Genomic DNA, 20,036 nt, shown 5'->3' on the forward strand with positions numbered 1-20,036 from the left:
AAGTATAGAGGATAACGCGAAGGGGGTTTGTGTCCATTGGGATTGTGTACAGTGAGAGTGAATGGGAAGGGGTTTGGGGTCCATTGGGATTGTGGACAGTAGGAGTGAACGGGAAGGGGTTTGGGTCCATTGGGATTGTGGACAGTAGGAGTGAACGGGAAGGGGTTTGGGTCCATTGGGATTGTGGACAGTGAGAGTGAATGGGAAGGGGTTTGGGTCCATTGGGATTGTGGACAGTAGGAGTGAACGGGAAGGGGTTTGGGTCCATTGGGATTGTGTACAGTGGGAGTGAATGGGAAGGGGTTTGGGTCCATTGGGATTGTGGACAGTAGGAGTGAACGGGAAGGGGTTTGGGTCCATTGGGATTGTGTAAAGTGGGAGTGAATGGGAAGGGGTTTGGGTCCATTGGGATTGTGGACAGTAGGAGTGAATGGGAAGGGGTTTGGGTCCATTGGATTGTGGACAGTAGGAGTGAACGGGAAGGGTTTGGGTCCATTGGATTGTGTACAGTGGGAGTGAATGGGAGGGGTTTGGGTCCATTGGGATTGTGTGCAGTGGGAGTGAACGGGAAGGGTTTGGGTCCATTGGATTGTGTACAGTGGGACTGAATGGGAAGGGGTTTGGGTCCATTGGGATTGTGGACAGTGGGAGTGAATGGGAAAGGGTTTGGGTCCATTTGGATTGTGGACAGTGGGAGTGAATGGGAAGGGGTTTGGGTCCATTTGGATTGTGCACAGTGAGAGTGAATGGGAGGGGTTTGGGTCCATTGGGATTGTGTGCAGTAGGAGTGAACGGGAAGGGGTTTGGGTCCATTGGGATTGTGTACAGTGGGAGTGAATGGGAAGGGGTTTGGGTCCATGGGAATTGTGCACAGTGAGAGTGAATGGGAGGGGTTTGGGTCCATTGGGATTGTGTGCAGTGGGAGTGAACGGGAAGGGGTTTGGGTCCATTGGGATTGTGGACAGTAGGAGTGAACGGGAAGGGGTTTGGGTCCATTGGGATTGTGTACAGTGGGAGTGAATGGGAAGGGGTTTGGGTCCATTGGGATTGTGCACAGTGAGAGTGAATGGGAGGGGTTTGGGTCCATTGGGATTGTGTGCAGTGGGAGTGAACGGGAAGGGGTTTGGGTCCATTGGGATTGTGTACAGTGGGGACTGAATGGGAAGGGTTTGGGTCCATTGGGATTGTGGACAGTAGGAGTGAACGGGAAGGGGTTTGGGTCCATTTGGATTGTGTACAGTGGGAGTGAATGGGAAGGGGTTTGGGTCCATTGGGATTGTGGACAGTGGGAGTGAAGGGGAAGGGGGTTTGGGTCCATTGGGATTGTGTACAGTGGGAGTGAATGGGAAGGGGTTTGGGTCCATTGGGAGTGAATGGAAGCGGTTCGGGTCCATTGGGGTTGTGTACAGTGGGAGCGAATGGGAAGGGGTTCGGGTCCTTTGGGATTGTATACAGTGGGAGTGAATGGGAAGGGGTTTGGGTCCATTGGGATTGTGTGCAGTGGGAGTGAATGGGAAGGGGTTCGGGTCCATTGGGGTTGTGTACAGCGGGAGTGAATGGGAAGGGGTTTGGGTCCATTGGGATTGTGTGCAGTGGGACTGAATGGGAAGGGGTTTGGGTCCATTGGGATTGTGTACAGTGGGAGTGAATGGGAAGGGGTTTGGGTCCAGTGGGAGTGAATGGGAAGCGGTTCGGGTCCATTGGGATTGTGTGCAGTGGGAGTGAATGGGAAGGGGTTTGGGTCCATTGGGATTGTGTACAGCGGGAGTGAATGAGTCCATGGAAATATGGAAATGTTTTGGTCGATGCCTCCTAATCGGGACTTTCAATGTGTTTCTCTCCGCCTACCCAGATCAATCGATCAGCTACCAAGCGGGCGCGTGTTTGGATAACTGGTGTCCACCTGGTGCTGCAGTAACGAAAGTTGCCTCGACCTGTGTCTGACCAGTATGTGCCAAGAGACCAGCTCTGTCTGTGTTCTGGAAAGTCGTGTGCACGCCACATAGCTACACTGCCTGATCCCTGCCGGAGAGAGCTCGCCAATAAATTGAAGCAGGAATCCGGAGAATCCGAGAGGCAGGAGATCTACAAGAGGGTTGTCTGAACTGTCCTGCACTTGGCACTGGGATTGGGTGGGTTATGACCAACTGAAGGAAGGAAGGATTGCGGGAAAAATTCCTCCAACCGCGTGTAAAAGAGGAACCATTTACTTGGGCGCCGGAAACTGAGAGGCGGGAATTGTGATGAAGCTCTCTGCCAAGGTCCGCTACCTCGCCCTCTTTATCTGCGTGCAGTTGATGGTGATGGTCCTGCTATACCGGGAAGGTTCCCGGAGAAGGGTGGCCTACCTCATCAGGGTCCTGTGGCAAGGAGGTACCTCGCCAGTGATGCCCGTCAACTCCTCGCAGGTCGGAGACGTGTACCTCAACCTCAGCCTCATCACCAGGCCCCTCCTGAGCGAGGACCAGCTCCCCTACTGCCCCAAGGTCTCGCCGTATCTAGGTAACCGAAGGTGGAGGAGGTTGTGGGTGAAGGGGCTGTTTGAGGGCCTGGCTACATTTTGCATGAATGGGACTCCTCCTGTTCCTGGGTAACAGGCTCGAAAGGGGCTGAATGGGCCTCCTCCTGTTCCTGTGTAACAGGCTCGAGAGGGACTGAATGGGCCTCCTCCTGTTCCTGTGTAACAGGCTCGAGAGAGGGCTGAATGGGCCTCCTCCTGTTCCTGTGTAACAGGCTCGAGAGAGAGGGCTGAATGGGCCTCCTCCTGTTCCTGTGTAACAGGCTCGAGAGGGGCTGAATGGGCCTCCTGTTCCTGTGTAACAGGCTCGAGGGGGGCTGAATGGGCCTCCTCCTGTTCCTGTGTAACAGGCTCGAGAGAGGGCTGAATGGGCCTCCTCCTGTTCCTGTGTAACAGGCTCGAGAGGGGCCGAATGGGCCTCCTCCTGTTCCTGTGTAACAGACTCGAGGGGGGCTGAATGGGCCTCCTGCTCCTGTTCCTGTGTAACAGACTCGAGAGGGGGCTGAATGGGCCTCCTCCTGTTCCTGTGTAACAGGCTCGAGAGAGGGCTGAATGGGCCTCCTCCTGTTCCTGTGTAACAGACTCGAGGGGGGCTGAATGGGCCTCCTCCTGTTCCTGTGTAACTGGTTCGAGTGGGGCTGAATGGGCCTCCTCCTCTTCCTGTGTAACAGGCTCGAGAGGGACTGAATGGGCCTCCTCCAGTTCCTGTGTAACAGGCTCGAGAGGGGGCTGAATGGGCCTCCTCCTGTTCCTGTGTAACAGGCTCGAGAGAGAGGGCTGAATGGGCCTCCTCCTGTTCCTGTGTAACAGGCTCGAGAGAGGGCTGAATGGGCCTCCTCCTGTTCCTGTGTAACAGGCTCGAGAGAGAGGGCTGAATGGGCCTCCTCCTGTTCCTGTGTAACAGGCTCGAGAGGGGCTGAATGGGCCTCCTGTTCCTGTGTAACAGGCTCGAGAGGGGCTGAATGGGCCTCCTCCTGTTCCTGTGTAACAGGCTCGAGAGAGGGCTGAATGGGCCTCCTCCTGTTCCTGTGTAACAGGCTCGAGAGGGGCCGAATGGGCCTCCTCCTGTTCCTGTGTAACAGGCTCGAGAGGGGTTGAATGGGCCTCCTCCTGTTCCTGTGTAACAGGCTCGAGAGAGGGCTGAATGGGCCTCCTCCTGTTCCTGTGTAACAGGCTCGAGAGGGGCCGAATGGGCCTCCTCCTGTTCCTGTGTAACAGACTCGAGGGGGGCTGAATGGGCCTCCTGCTCCTGTTCCTGTGTAACAGACTCGAGAGGGGGCTGAATGGGCCTCCTCCTGTTCCTGTGTAACAGGCTCGAGAGAGGGCTGAATGGGCCTCCTCCTGTTCCTGTGTAACAGACTCGAGGGGGGCTGAATGGGCCTCCTCCTGTTCCTGTGTAACTGGTTCGAGTGGGGCTGAATGGGCCTCCTCCTCTTCCTGTGTAACAGGCTCGAGAGGGACTGAATGGGCCTCCTCCAGTTCCTGTGTAACAGTCTCGAGAGGGGGATGAATGGGCCTCCTCCTGTTCCTGTGCAACTGGTTCGAGAGGGGCTGAACGGGCCTCCTCCTGTTCCTGTGTAACAGTCTCGAGAGGGGGATGAATGAACCTCCTCCTGTTCCTGTGTAACAGGCTCGAGAGGGGCTGAATGGGCCTCCTCCTGTTCCTGTGTAACAGGCTCGAGAGGGGCCGAATGGGCCTCCTCCTGTTCCTGTGTAACAGGCTCGAGAGGGGCTGAATGGGCCTCCTCCTGTTGTCAAGGGGCTAAATGGGCCTAACCCCTGTTGCTATGCTACTGTTTCCTAGGGGGTCCGATTCGGGTGAGCTTCCCCAAGCACCTAACCTTGGAAGAAGTGAGAAGGAGGAATCGCTACGTGACTTCGGGGGGTCGATATAAACCGCCAGACTGCGAGTCGACGCACAACACAGCCGTCATCATTCCGCACCGGAATCGCGAACAGCACCTCAAGTACCTTCTGTATTACCTACACCCGTTCCTACAGAGACAGCAACTGGTCTACGGGATATACATTATCCACCAGGTACATATCCGGGCAACGGAAGGGGCTTTTGGGTTTTATCGCAGGAAGCCTGACCAGAGGCCTGGTTGGTGAGTGTGGGGATCCGGGCAATAATGGGGCAAGGCTCAGCCTGGTCTAGGCCTCACCGACACAGACCAGGCCCCAGACCCGTTCGAAGGTAGCTGTTAACAACTGGGGAAAGGAGTGCCTCTCGCCCGCTCTCTCTGCCTCTCGCTCCGCTCTCTCTGCCTCTCGCCCGCTCTCTCTGCCTCTCGCCCGCTCTCTCTGCCTCTCGCCCGCTCTCTCTGCCTCTCGCCCGCTCTCTCTGCCTCTCGCCCGCTCTCTCTGCCTCTCGCCCGCTCTCTCTGCCTCTCGCCCCGCTCTCTCTGCCTCTCGCCCGCTCTCTCTGCCTCTCGCCCCGCTCTCTCTGCCTCTCGCCCGCTCTCTCTGCCTCTCGCCCGCTCTCTCTGCCTCTCGCCCGCTCTCTCTGCCTCTCGCCCGCTCTCTCTGCCTCTCGCCCCGCTCTCTCTGCCTCTCGCCCGCTCTCTCTGCCTCTCGCCCGCTCTCTCTGCCTCTCGCACCGCTCTCTCTGCCTCTCGCCCGCTCTCTCTGCCTCTCGCCCGCTCTCTCTGCCTCTCGCCCGCTCTCTCTGCCTCTCGCCCGCTCTCTCTGCCTCTCGCCCGCTCTCTCTGCCTCTCGCCCGCTCTCTCTGCCTCTCGCCCGCTCTCTCTGCCTCTCGCCCGCTCTCTCTGCCTCTCGCCCGCTCTCTCTGCCTCTCGCCCGCTCTCTCTGCCTCTCGCCCGCTCTCTCTGCCTCTCGCCCGCTCTCTCTGCCTCTCGCCCGCTCTCTCTGCCTCTCGCCCGCTCTCTCTGCCTCTCGCCCGCTCTCTCTGCCTCTCGCCCGCTCTCTCTGCTCTCGCCCGCGCTCTCTGCCTCTCGCACCCTCGCTATCTCCCCTTGCTCTCTCTCTCGCCCACTCTCTCTGCTCTCTCTCTCTCTCTCTCTCCGCCCACTCTCTCTCTCTCTCTCTCTCTCTCTCGCCCACTCTCTCTCTCTCTCTCTCTCTCTCTCTCGCCCACTCTCTCTCTCTCCTCTCTCTCTCTCTCTCGCCCCCTCTCTCTCTCTCTCTCTCTCTCTCTCTCGCCCCCCTCTCTCTCTCTCTCTCTCTCTCTCTCTCTCGCCCCCTCCTCTCTCTCTCTCTCTCTCTCTCTCGCCCACTCTCTCTCTCTCTCTCTCTCTCTCTCTCGCCCCCTCTCCTCACTGAGATTCAGTGTTGAGGGGAGGGGGCAGGTGGAGTGGATAGATTTGGGGGATGTTCTCGAGTGTCACTGGGTGTCTAGTCTCTGCTATTGCTCTAACATCCCAATTCTGCTCTTCCCCTCCACCCCCCCCCCCCCCACTCTCTGTGGGACCAGGCTGGAAACTACACTTTAACCGAGCCAAACTGCTGAACGTGGGCTTTAAGGAAGCAATGAAGGAAGCGGACTGGGACCTGTCTCTTCTACCATGACGTTGATTTAATCCCTGAGGACGACCGCAACCTCTACACGTGTGAGAAATATCCCAAACACGCCTCCATCGCCATGACAAGTTCGGCTACAAGTAAGCGGAACTCGCCTGGAGCGGGAAAGGGCGAGGATGTCGGGGGCGGGGTCCCAAATTCGGGTCAGTACTGAGGGAGTGCTGCACTGTCGGAGGGTCAGTACTGAGGGAGTGCTGCACTGTCGGAGGGTCAGTACTGAGGGAGTGCTGCACTGTCGGAGGGTCAGTACTGAGGGAGTGCTGCACTGTCGGAGGGTCAGTACTGAGGGAGTGCTGCACTGTCGGAGGGTCAATACTGAGGGAGTGCCTGCACTGTCGGAGGGTCAGTACTGAGGGAGTGCTGCACTGTCGGAGGGTCAGTACTGAGGGAGTGCTGCACTGTCGGAGGGTCAGTACTGAGGGAGTGCTGCACTGTCGGAGGGTCAGTACTGAGGGAGTGCTGCACTGTCGGAGGGTCAGTACTGAGGGAGTGCTGCACTGTCGGAGGGTCAGTACTGAGGGAGTGCTGCACTGTCGGAGGGTCAGTACTGAGGAGTGCCGCTACTGTCGGAGGGTCAGTACTGAGGGAGCGCCGCACTGTCGGAGGGTCGGTACTGAGGAGCGCCGCACTGTCGGAGGGTCCGGTACTGAGGGAGCGCCGCACTGTCGGAGGGTCGGTACTGAGGGAGCGCCGCACTGTCGGAGGGTCGGTACTGAGGGAGCACCGCACTGTCGGAGGGTCGGTACTGAGGGAGCGCCGCACTGTCGGAGGGTCGGTACTGAGGGAGCGCCGCACTGTCGGAGGGTCGGTACTGAGGGAGCGCCGCACTGTCGGAGGGTCGGTACTGAGGGAGCGCCGCACTGTCGGAGGGTCGGTACTGAGGAGCGCCGCACTGTCGGAGGGTCGGTACTGAGGAGCGCCGCACTGTCGGAGGGTCAGGTACTGAGGGAGCGCCGCACTGTCGGAGGGTCGGTACTGAGGGAGCGCCGCACTGTCGGAGGGTCGGTACTGAGGAGCGCCGCACTGTCGGAGGGTCGGTACTGAGGGAGCGGCCGCACTGTCGGAGGGTCGGTACTGAGGGAGCGCCGCACTGTCGGAGGGTCGGTACTGAGGGAGCGCCGCACTGTCGGAGGGTCGGTACTGAGGGAGCGCCGCACTGTCGGAGGGTCAGTACTGAGGGAGCGCCGCACTGTCGGAGGGTCAGTACTGAGGGAGCGCCGCACTGTCGGAGGGTCAGTACTGAGGGAGCGCCGCACTGTCGGAGGGTCAGTACTGAGGGAGCGCCGCACTGTCGGAGGGTCAGTACTGAGGGAGCGCCGCACTGTCGGAGGGTCAGTACTGAGGGAGCGCCGCACTGTCGGAGGGTCAGTACTGAGGGAGCGCCGCACTGTCGGAGGGTCAGTACTGAGGGAGCGCCGCACTGTCGGAGGGTCAGTACTGAGGGAGCGCCGCACTGTCGGAGGGGGGTCGGTACTGAGGGAGTGTCGGAGGGGCTGCCTTTCAGATGAGACATCCTCCCTCCCTCCCTCCCTCCCCCCTGCCCCCTCTATTCCCTGGTGTAAATCCTAGTTTGGCCCCAGTAGCTCCCCCTCCTTCACTCGACACTGCCTCCTACTGGTGTAAGTTGCGATGAGGAACCCAGTGCTCAAACACAATACACATACAGCTAATCAACACACGTCACCAGCCCCGACCCTCCTCTGTGTTGGCTCTCGGTAGTCTCTCATCCGAGGGGCGATGGACTGGATAGACAGGGTTGTTGGGTGGGGGGAAAGATGTTGGAGATGGAGTCTGGTGCCCGCGGCGGACATGTGAAGCCTGGACCCGGAGGCCTAGCGATCTCCAGGGAGGGGGCGCCAGACACTCCTGCCTCCCTGGGGTCACTGGGAGACCTCAATCGGCCAAAGGGCCACCTGCAGTGTCGCAAATCGCTCTCTCGCTTTCTCTCTCTCTCTCTCTCTTTTTTCTCTCTCTCTTTTTTGTTTGTCTCTCTCTCTCTCTTTTTTGTTTGTCTCTCTCTCTCTCTCTTTTGTTTGTCTCTCTCTCTCTCTTTTTGTTTGTCTCTCTCTCTCTCTTTTTTGTTTGTCTCTCTCTCTCTTTTTTGTTTGTCTCTCTCTCTCTTTTTTGTTTGTCTCTCTCTCTCTCTTTTTTGTTTGTCTCTCTCTCTCTCTTTTTTGTTTGTCTCTCTCTCTCTCTTTTTTGTTTGTCTCTCTCTCTCTCTTTTTTGTTTGTCTCTCTCTCTCTCTTTTTTGTTTGTCTCTCTCTCTCTCTTTTTTGTTTGTCTCTCTCTCTCTCTTTTTTGTTTGTCTCTCTCTCTCTCTTTTTTGTTTGTCTCTCTCTCTCTCTTTTTTGTTTGTCTCTCTCTCTCTCTTTTTTGTTTGTCTCTCTCTCTCTCTTTTTTGTTTGTCTCTCTCTCTCTCTTTTTTGTTTGTCTCTCTCTCTCTCTTTTTTGTTTGTCTCTCTCTCTCTCTTTTTTGTTTGTCTCTCTCTCTCTCTTTTTTGTTTGTCTCTCTCTCTCTCTTTTTTGTTTGTCTCTCTCTCTCTCTTTTTTGTTTGTCTCTCTCTCTCTCTTTTTTGTTTGTCTCTCTCTCTCTCTTTTTTGTTTGTCTCTCTCTCTCTCTTTTTTGTTTGTCTCTCTCTCTCTCTTTTTTGTCTGTCTCTCTCTCTCTCTTTTTTGTCTGTCTCTCTCTCTCTCTTTTTGTTTGTCTCTCTCTCTCTCTTTTTTGTCTGTCTCTCTCTCTCTTTTTCTCTCTCTCTCGCGCGCCCTCCGTCCCGCGCGCCCCCCGCTCGCTCCCACTCTCTCTCGCGCGCCCTCCCTCTCTCTCGCGCGCCCTCCCTCTCTCGCGCGCGCCCTCCCTCTCTCGCGCGCGCCCTCCCTCTCTCGCGCGCGCCCTCCCTCTCTCGCGCGCGCCCTCCCTCTCTCGCGCGCGCCCCTCCCTCTCTCGCGCGCGCCCTCCCTCTCTCGCGCGCGCCCTCCCTCTCTCGCGCGCGCCCCCGCTCTCTCCCGCGCGCCCTGTTGTGAGGTGAATGGTGATGGGCCTTGACTTGTCCTCTACAGGTTGCCGTACCGGACGTACTTTGGTGGAGTCTCAGCCCTCACTCCTGATCAATACATGAAAATTAATGGATTCCCCAATAACTACTGGGGTTGGGGAGGCGAAGATGACGATATCGCTTCTAGGTAGGTGCCAGTGGGCTTCGCCTGTCTTCCGGGCGGCAAGGTGCTATATTAATTCTTGTCGTTACTGAGGCCGTCAAGTATCTCGCAACAAACCAGAGCACAAAGTGTTGGAAGGAGCATTGGGCTGTTAGTAACCCAGCAGCCTCTTGGAGCACCACCTCTGCCATCGTGCAGTAGGTGTGTGAACAACAAGAACTTACATTTATATAGCGCCATAAAACATCCCAGGGTGCTTCACCGGTGGGTATATCAAACACAAATGACACCCCGGAGCCACATCCGGAGATATCGGGGACCGGCGACCGAAAGCTCGGTCAAAGAGGTCGGTTTTTAAGGAGCGTCTTAAAGGAGGAGAGAGAGAGAGAGAGAGGCGGAGAGGTTGAGGGAGGGGATTCCAGAGCTTAGGGCCCCCAGGCAGCTGAAGGCACGGCCGCCAATGGTGGAGGGATGGGAATCGGGGGATGGGCGAGAGGGCGGAATTGGAGGGAGCGCAGAGATCTCGGAGGTTTGTAGAGGCTGGAGGAGGTTACAGAGATAGGGAGGGTTGTAGAGAGATACAGCACTGAAACAGGCCCTTCGGCCAACCAAGTCTGTGCCGACCATCAACCACCCATTTATACTAATCCTGCACTAATCCCATATTCCCGACCACATCCCCACCTTCCCTCAATTCTCCTACCACCTACCTACACTGGGGGCAATTTACATAGTGTACATACAGCATGAAGAAAAACACTGATCTATTTACACAAACAGGCTTGAATATGAGTGTAAGAATATGCATTTCTCTTTAAACTTTACAATCAACTACTTCGAAAGTGACGTTCATGCGACACGAACAGTGAATGTTAGCAAATGATTATTCATTGCCCATGTCAAGAAATACAATATACAATTTGAAAAAGATGAATTGCTTTTAAGTTTTTTTTTTTTTATTGCCCAAGTGAAGCCATTTGCAAACGGGTCAGAGTTCCACATCAGTGAGGAAAGAAAAAGGAAGTCTCTGACCGTCCGCAGAACTGGTACCTGCATCTTCGGGACACGCGTTACGGAGCACGACGATTTTGCTTGCTTGCTGACAGCCTCCATAATTATTCGCTTCAAGACCGCAACTGCAGTCTGATTCCCTTCAGCAGAGGATTCCACGCCAGGAACCTGCTAATCTCTTCGCCTGTTCATAACATACAACACAGGAACAGGCCATTCGGCCCTCCAAGCCTGCGCCGATCTTGATGCCTGCCTAAACTGACACCTTCTGCACTTCCGGGGTCCGTATCCCTCTATTCCCATCCTATTCATGTATTTGTCAAGATGTCTCTTAAACGTCGCTATCGTATCTGCTTCCACCACCTCCCCCGGCAGCAAGTTCCAGGCACTCACCACCCTCTGTGTAAAGAACTTGCCTCGCACATCCCCTCTAAACTTTGCCCCTCGCACCTTAAACCTATGTCCCCTAGTAACTGACTCTTCCACCCTGGGAAAAAGCTTCTGACTATCCACTCTGTCCATACTCATAACTTTGTAAACCTCTATCATGTCGCCCCTCCACCTCCGTCGTTCCAGTGAAAACAATCCGAGTTTTTCCAACCTCTCCTCATAGCTAATGCCCTCCAGACCAGGCAACATCCTGGTAAACCTCCTCTGTACCCTCTCCAAAGCCTCCATGTCCTTCTGGTAATGTGGCGACCAGAATTGCACGCAATATTCTAAGTGAGGCCTAACTAAAGGTTCTGTACAGCTGCAACATGACTTGCCAATTTTTATACTCTAAGCCCCGACTGGTGAAGGCAAGCATGCCGTATGCCTTCTTGACTACCTTATCAACCTGCATTGCCAATTTCAGTGACCTGTGGACCTGTACGCCCAGATCTCTCTGCCTGTCAATACTCCTAAGGGTTCTGCCATTTACTGTATACCTCCCACCTGTATTAGACCTTCCAAAATGCATATGTGATGAATTTAGTAAATGTGCTTTCTATTGTTGGGTCATACAAACTGCCCTTCAACAAACTGAATGGTCAATGAGGATTTCCCCACTGATCTGTACCCCAATGGTGCTACTTTACGGGACATTGACATGTTAGGAACGAGGTTTATACCAGAGAAATGAAATTTAGATCATTTAAAAAAACAGATTTTTTTTGTTTCCTGTAAAAGATTACAGGTTGACAGCCCGCCCACCAAAAAAAACCCAAGAGGGGGAGGGGAAGTAACGTAATAATTCAATTGAAAAAAAACAAACCTACCTCAATAATTTAACAAATATATAAAGTTTAGAAAACCCAGAAACAGACCAAAGGTGATTTCTGTGCGACTGGGGGATAAATCTGTAAAGTATTTGGGACTCGGCAAGCCTTCAGTGGCGTAGTCCTGTCCCCTGTTTCTCACCAGATGAGGGGCTGGAGGAGGTGACAGAGACAGGGAGGGTTGTAGGGGCTGGAGGAGGTTACAGAGATAGGGAGGGTTGTAGGGGCTGGAGGAGGTTACAGAGATATGGAGGATTGTAGGAGTTGGAGGAGATTACAGGGATAGGGAGGGTTGTAGGGGCTGGAGGAGGTGACAGAGACAGGGAGGGTTGTAGGGGCTGGAGGAGGTTACAGAGATAGGGAGGGTTGTAGGGGCTGGAGGAGGTTACAGAGATAGGGAGAGTTGGAGGAGATTACAGAGATAGGGAGGGTTGTAGGGCTGGAGGAGGTTACAGAGATAGGGAGTGTTGGGGCTGGAGGGAGGTTACAGAGATAGAGAGGGTTGTAGGGGCTGGAGGAGGTTACAGAGATAGGGAGGGTTGTAGGAGCTGGAGGAGATTACAGAGATAGGGAGGGTTGTAGGGGCTGGAGGAGGTTACAGAGATAGGGAGTGTTGGGGCTGGAGGGAGGTTACAGAGATAGAGAGGGTTGTAGGGGCTGGAGGAGGTTACAGAGATAGGGAGGGTTGTAGGAGCTGGAGGAGGTTACAGAGATAGGGAGGGTTGTAGGAGCTGGAGGAGGTTACAGAGATAGGAAGGGTTGTAGGGGCTGGAGGAGGTTACAGAGATAGGGAGGGTTGTCGGGGCTGGAGGAGATTACAGAGATAGGGAGGGTTGCCGGGGCTGGAGGAGGTTACAGAGATGGGGAGGGTTGTCGGGGCTGGAGGAGGTTACAGAGATAGGGAGGGTTGTAGGGGCTGGAGGAGGTTACAGAGATAGGGAGGGTTGTCGGGGCTGGAGGAGATTACAGAGATGGGGAGGGTTGTCGGGGCTGGAGGAGGTTACAGAGATAGGGAGGGTTGTAGGGGCTGGAGGAGGTTACAGAGATAGGGAGGGTTGTCGGGGCTGGAGGAGATTACAGAGATAGGGAGGGTTGTCGGGGCTGGAGGAGGTTACAGAGATAGGGAGGGTTGTCGGGGTTGGAGGAGGTTACAGAGATAGGGAGGGTTGTCGGGGCTGGAGGAGGTTACAGAGATAGGGAGGGTTGTAGGAGCTGGAGGGAGGTTACAGAGATAGGGAGGGTTGTCGGAGCTGGAGGAGGTTACAGAGATAGAGAGGGTTGTCGGGGTTGGAGGAGGTTACAGAGATAGAGAGGGTTGTCGGGCTGGAGGAGGTTACAGAGATAGAGAGGGTTGTCGGAGCTGGAGGAGGTTACAGAGATAGGGAGGGTTGTAGGAGCTGGAGGAGGTTACAGAGATAGGGAGGGTTGTCGGGACTGGAGGAGGTTACAGAGATAGGGAGGGTTGTAGGAGCTGGAGGGAGGTTACAGAGATAGGGAGGGTTGTCGGAGCTGGAGGGAGGTTACAGAGATAGGGAGGGTTGTCGGGGTTGGAGGAGGTTACAGAGATAGGGAGGGTTGTAGGGGCTGGAGGAAGTTACAGAGATAGGGAGGGTTGTAGGAGCTGGAGGGAGGTTACAGAGATAGGGAGGGTTGTCGGGGTTGGAGGAGGTTACAGAGATAGGGAGGGTTGTCGGAGCTGGAGGAGGTTACAGAGATAGAGAGGGTTGTCGGGGTTGGAGGAGGTTACAGAGATAGGGAGGGTTGTAGGGGCTGGAGGAGGTTACAGAGATAGGGAGGGTTGTCGGAGCTGGAGGAGGTTACAGAGATAGAGAGGGTTGTCGGGGTTGGAGGAGGTTACAGAGATAGGGAGGGTTGTCGGGGCTGGAGGAGGTTACAGAGATAGGGAGGGTTGTCGGGGCTGGAGGAGGTTACAGAGATAGGGAGGGTTGTAGGAGCTGGAGGGAGGTTACAGAGATAGGGAGGGTTGTCGGAGCTGGAGGAGGTTACAGAGATAGAGAGGGTTGTCGGGGTTGGAGGAGGTTACAGAGATAGAGAGGGTTGTCGGGGCTGGAGGAGGTTACAGAGATAGAGAGGGTTGTCGGAGCTGGAGGAGGTTACAGAGATAGGGAGGGTTGTAGGAGCTGGAGGGAGGTTACAGAGATAGGGAGGGTTGTCGGGACTGGAGGAGGTTACAGAGATAGGGAGGGTTGTAGGAGCTGGAGGGAGGTTACAGAGATAGGGAGGGTTGTCGGGACTGGAGGAGGTTACAGAGATAGGGAGGGTTGTAGGGGCTGGAGGAGGTTACAGAGATAGGGAGGGTTGTCGGGGCTGGAGGAGGTTACAGAGATAGAGAGGGTTGTCGGGGCTGGAGGAGGTTACAGAGATAGAGAGGGTTGTCGGAGCTGGAGGAGGTTACAGAGATAGGGAGGGTTGTAGGAGCTGGAGGGAGGTTACAGAGATAGGGAGGGTTGTCGGGACTGGAGGAGGTTACAGAGATAGGGAGGGTTGTAGGAGCTGGAGGGAGGTTACAGAGATAGGGAGGGTTGTCGGGACTGGAGGAGGTTACAGAGATAGGGAGGGTTGTAGGGGCTGGAGGAGGTTACAGAGATAGGGAGGGTTGTCGGGGCTGGAGGAGGTTACAGAGATAGGGAGGGTTGTAGGAGCTGGAGGGAGGTTACAGAGATAGGGAGGGTTGTCGGAGCTGGAGGAGGTTACAGAGATAGAGAGGGTTGTCGGGTTGGAGGAGGTTACAGAGATAGAGAGGGTTGTCGGGGCTGGAGGAGGTTACAGAGATAGAGAGGGTTGTCGGAGCTGGAGGAGGTTACAGAGATAGGGAGGGTTGTCGGAGCTGGAGGGAGGTTACAGAGATAGGGAGGGTTGTCGGAGCTGGAGGGAGGTTACAGAGATAGGGAGGGCTGTCGGGGTTGGAGGAGGTTACAGAGATAGGGAGGGTTGTCGGGGTTGGAGGAGGTTACAGAGATAGGGAGGGATTTGAAAACAAGGATGGGAATTTTAAAATGAAGATGTTTCTGTCTGGGACCCTCTCTGTAGGTCAATTGTAAGAAATATTGTGACGTGTGGGAGAAGTGGGAAGGATGGGTTTGAAAGAAAAGATTAACTTTGACGGTCATAATGAGAGAGCGATGAGAAGAAAAAAACTTTATGTTAAACTTGTTTCGAACCTTGGTTAGACCACACTGGGAGCACTGTGTACAGTTCCGGTCTCCATATGCCTTGGTTAGACCACACTCGGAGCACTGTGCACAGTTCCAGTCTCCATATACCTTGGTTAGACCACACTCGGAGCACTGTGTACAGTTCCCGTCTCCATATACCTTGGTTAGACCACACTCGGAGCACTGTGCACAGTTCCAGTCTCCATATACCTCGGTTAGACCACACTGGGAGCACTGTGCACAGTTCCGATCTCCATATACCTCGGTTAGACCACACTCGGAGCACTGTGTACAGTTCCAGTCTCCATATACCTCGGTTAGACCACACTCGGAGCACTGTGTACAGTTCCGGTCTCCATATACCTCGGTTAGACCACACTCGGAGCACTGTGCACAGTTCCAGACTCCATATACCTTGGTTAGACCACACTCGGAGCACTGTGTACAGTTCCAGTCTCCATATACCTCGGTTAGACCACACTCGGAGCACTGTGTACAGTTCCGGTCTCCATATACCTCGGTTAGACCACACTCGGAGCACTGTGTACAGTTCCAGTCTCCATATACCTTGGTTAGACCACACTGGGAGCACTGTGTACAGTTCCGGTCTCCATATACCTTGGTTAGACCACACTCGGAGCACTGTGCACAGTTCCAGTCTCCATATACCTCGGTTAGACCACACTGGGAGCACTGTGCACAGTTCCGATCTCCATATACCTCGGTTCGACCACACTCGGAGCACTGTGTACAGTTCCAGTCTCCATATACCTCGGTTAGACCACACTCGGAGCACTGTGTACAGTTCCGGTCTCCATATACCTCGGTTAGACCACACTCGGAGCACTGTGCACAGTTCCAGACTCCATATACCTTAGTTAGACCACACTCGGAGCACTGTGCACAGTTCCAGTCTCCATATCCCTCGGTTAGACCACACTGGGAGCACTGTGCACAGTTCCGGTCTCCATATACCTCGGTTAGACCACACTCGGAGCACTGTGCACAGTTCCAGACTCCATATACCTTAGTTAGACCACACTCGGAGCACTGTGCACAGTTCCAGTCTCCATATCCCTCGGTTAGACCACACTCGGAGCACTGTGCACAGTTCCGGTCTCCATATACCTCGGTTAGACCACACTCGGAGCACTGTGCACAGTTCCAGTCTCCATATCCCTCGGTTAGACCACACTCGGAGCACTGTGCACAGTTCCGGTCTCCATATACCTTGGTTAGACCACACTCGGAGCACTGTGTACAGTTCCAGTCTCCATATCCCTTGGTAAGACCACACTCGGAGCACTGTGCACAGTTCCAGTCTCCATATACCTTGGTTAGACCACACTCAGAGCACTGTGCACAGTTCCGGTCTCCATATACCTTGGTTAGACCACACTCGGAGCACTGTACACAGTTCCAGTCTCCATATCCCTCGGTTAGACCACACTCGGAGCACTGTGCACAGTTTCCGGTCTCCATATACCTTGGTTAGACCACACTCGGAGCACTGTGCACAGTTCCAGTCTCCATATACCTTGGTTAGACCACACTTGGAGCACTGTGCACAGTTCCGGTCTCCATATACCTCGGTTAGATCACACTTGGAGCACTGTGCACAGTTCCGGTCTCCATATACCTTGGTTAGACCACACTCAGAGCACTGTGCACAGTTCCGGTCTCCATATACCTTGGTTAGACCACACTCAGAGCACTGTGCACAGTTCGGTCTCCATATACCTTGGTTAGACCACACTCGGAGCACTGTGCACAGTTCCAGTCTCCATATCCCTCGGTTAGACCACACTCGGAGCACTGTGCACAGTTCCGGTCTCCATATCCCTCGGTTAGACCACACTCGGAGCACTGTGCACAGTTCCAGTCTCCATCTCCCTCGGTTAGACCACACTCGGAGCACTGTGCACAGTTCCAGTCTCCATATACCTTGGTTAGACCACACTCGGAGCACTGTGCACAGTTCCGGTCTCCATATCCCTCGGTTAGACCACACTCGGAGCACTGTGCACAGTTCCGGTCTCCATATCCCTCGGTTAGACCACACTCGGAGCACTGTGCACAGTTCCAGTCTCCATCTCCCTCGGTTAGACCACGCTCGGAGCACTGTGCACAGTTCCGGTCTCCATATCCCTCGGTTAGACCCACACTCGGAGCACTGTGCACAGTTCCAGTCTCCATCTCCCTCGGTTAGACCACACTCGGAGCACTGTGCACAGTTCCAGTCTCCATATACCTTGGTTAGACCACACTCGGAGCACTGTGCACGGTTCCAGTCTCCATATACCTCGGTTAGACCACACTCGGAGCACTAGTGCAACGGTTCCAGTCTCCATATACCTCGGTTAGACCACACTCGGAGCACTGTGCACGGTTCCGGTCTCCATGTACCTTGGTTAGATCACACTTGGAGCACTGTGCACAGTTCCAGTCTCCATCTCCCTCGGTTAGACCACACTCGGAGCACTGTACACAGTTCCGGTCTCCATATCCCTCGGTTAGACCACACTCGGAGCACTGTGCACCGTTCCAGTCTCCATATACCTCGGTTAGACCACACTCGGAGCACTGTACACCGTTCCCAGTCTCCATATACCTCGGTTAGACCACACTCGGAGCACTGTGCACGGTTCCGGTCTCCATGTACCTTGGTTAGATCACACTTGGAGCACTGTGCACAGTTCCAGTCTCCATATACCTCGGTTAGACCACACTCGGAGCACTGTGCACGGTTCCGGTCTCCATGTACCTTGGTTAGATCACACTTGGAGCACTGTGCACAGTTCCGGTCTCATATACCTCGGTTAGACCACACTCGGAGCACTGTGTACAGTTCCAGGTCTCCATATACCTCGGTTAGACCACACTCGAGCACTGTGCACAGTTCCAGTCTCCATATACCTCGGTTAGACCACACTCGGAGTACTGTGCACTGTTGCGGTCTCCATAGTATAAAAACAATTTAGATACACTGAGGAAGGTGCACAAAAGATTTACAAGGATGATCCCAGAACTGAGAGGTTATAACTATCAAGAAAGACTGAACAGGCTGGGGTCTTTTCTCCAGGACAGAGAAGGCTGAGGGGTGACCTGATTGAGGTCTGTAAAATGATGAAGGGGTTTCTCGATCGGGTAGACGTAGAGAAGATGTTTCCACTTGTGGGGGGGAGAGACCAGAACTCGGGCCATCAATATAAGACAGTCACTAATAAATCCAATGGGGAATTCCGGAGAAACCTCTTTCCCCAGAGAGTGGTGAGAATGTGGAACTCGCTCCCACAGGGAGTGGTTGAGGTGAATAGTATCGATGTATTTAAGGGGGAAGCCGGATAAACACATGAGGGAGAAAGGAATAGAAGGATATGGTGATGGGGGGGGTGGAGAGGGTGGGGTGGGAGGAGGCTCGTGTGGGGCAGAAACACCAGCACGGAGCAGATGGGCCGATTGGGCTCTTTCTGTGCTGTGAAGTCGATGTGATTCTCTGTGGCTGTTGAAACGGTTGGTGACTCTGGGACTGATCCTGGCCTCTGTTCCTGGTTTTCCAGAATCTATCTGAACGGGATGATGATGGTTCGACCGGCCGTGCAGTTTGGGCGATACAAGATGATTAAACACGAACACGACAAGGGGAATGAGGAGAATCCCAAAAGGTAACCCGGCCCTTCTGCAACTCTCCGGGGCACTGTCCTCCCTTAACTCTACTGCAATGGGGGGGGGGGCAAGATGGAGAGAAGGGCTGAGTGTCCAAAGGAGGGTATTGAGCCTTGGGGACAGAAGTTCTCTTCCGCGAAGGAATTGGGGATGAAGATTAGCGGGGAGTGTCGTATTCGTCCAGAAGTGGAATGTTGTGTACAGTTAGTGAGGACGAGTGACGAGGACAGAATCTCTCACCGGGACGGATTACAGAGGAATGTCCATTTGTAAAATCTCTCTCTCTTTTTCCACCATCCCACGTCAGGTTCAACCTCCTCGCAAAGACCAAACGCTCCTGGAAGGAAGATGGAATGAACAGCTTGGATTACCTCATCCTCTCCAAGGAACACCTACCCCTCTATACCAACATCACTGTGGAGATCGGGTGGCGAGAAGCGGCCGAGGTTCGGCAGGTGATCTCGGTTTGCCGCATCCGGCCCTGCGCTCCCCTACCCCGCCGGGATCAGACGGGGGGGTGGGGAGGGCATGTGTGAGGACAGGGTTTGGGGGGTGGGGGGGGGGGGGGGTGGTTTCTCGGAGAAACGACCGGAAAGCACAGACTCTTCAGGAAGCCGTGGAGCATTGCCGCCGGAACTGTCTTTCCCCTCCCCCCCCCGGCGGGGGGCAAGCAAATAGCGACGATTTTCAAAAGACTTCTGCAAAAAACAGAAAAAAAAACAACAAACGTGGAGACAACCTTAATTCCCTTCTTAACCAGTTCCCCGCTTTCTCTCCCACCGGGCACATTTTCACAGGACAACTTTTGATGATTTGTTAGCGTGGGTTTTGGGAGGGAATCTTTCACAGGAGACGGCCTTTGTGTGGAACCTTTTTGGGTTTACTGTTTTGTAATATATATATATATATATATTTACACGATGGCAAATTGTTTTCAGGTAACCAGAAACCGGACGGCAAGGGGTACGCAGTCGGGAGCGAAGGGAGGGTTGGGGGAATCACACATTGCACATCGTGTGCTAACTTAACCCGATTCTCCACCCACCTCTCTTCCTCCTGCTCCCCCTCCCTTCCCTCCGTCTCCCCTCTCTCCATCGTCCAGTGGGCAAACCGGAGTTTCCCTAATTTATGCGGTCGGGTTTCGTTGGTGATGGGCACTACTTTCTGAGGTGCACCTTCCTCAGTTTTTTTTTCACCCCCCCCCCTCAGGTTTTCCAAGTTGATATTCCCGACGAGTTCTTCCTATACAGGTCCGGCGCGGAATGAGCTCTGCCTTCCTCCGGGAAGGATGTTCTCTTCGGCGTCTCGGACTCGCAAACCCCCCCCCCCCACCCCCCCCAGACGGCGCTCTCGGTCTTCCAGGGCGAGATAGGGCACACTCTGCGGGGCTCGTGCCCTCTATCTCGCCCGCCCTGGACTGTGGACCACAAATGTGGCATATAACGGGGGGGGGGGGGGTGGCGAGGGGAAGGGAAGGGGTGGCAGCCAATGTGGGGGCACGATCAGCCTCACCGCCACCCTGTTGGGTGGAGTGATCCAAGCCAGTCGGCACTACTTTTATTTTGAGGTGCGACTCTGGTCCAAGCCCGCCACCTGCTGGCAGAATGGCTGCATTACACCAAGATCCTCACCGGCACACACCCCCCCCCCCCCCCCCCCCCCCACTCAAAAAACAAGGGACTCAATTTTCCCCCCCTCCTCCCACTTTG

At 54.8% G+C, this 20,036-nt stretch overlaps 2 protein-coding genes across 2 annotated transcripts in view; one reads left to right on the forward strand and one right to left on the reverse strand.

Moving 5' to 3' along the window:
• The window catches only part of LOC137352776 (myelin-associated glycoprotein-like), a 51,373-nt gene that overhangs the window by 17,159 nt on the left and 14,178 nt on the right, over positions 1 to 20,036 (reverse strand). The gene's annotated exons all lie outside the window — the stretch shown is intronic.
• Positions 1,857 to 19,976, forward strand: si:dkey-199f5.8 (beta-1,4-galactosyltransferase 3). The gene is given in 9 exon segments (XM_068018581.1): positions 1,857 to 2,502; positions 4,323 to 4,558; positions 5,952 to 5,961; positions 5,964 to 6,028; positions 6,030 to 6,117; positions 6,120 to 6,138; positions 9,117 to 9,239; positions 18,222 to 18,326; positions 18,635 to 19,976. Coding segments are annotated over 9 exon segments (1,134 nt in total). The 5' UTR covers positions 1,857 to 2,243; the 3' UTR covers positions 18,864 to 19,976.

The sequence above is a fragment of the Heterodontus francisci genome, chromosome 39 (genome assembly GCF_036365525.1).
Source record: "Heterodontus francisci isolate sHetFra1 chromosome 39, sHetFra1.hap1, whole genome shotgun sequence".
In the NCBI taxonomy this organism is placed as follows: Eukaryota; Metazoa; Chordata; class Chondrichthyes; order Heterodontiformes; family Heterodontidae; genus Heterodontus; species Heterodontus francisci.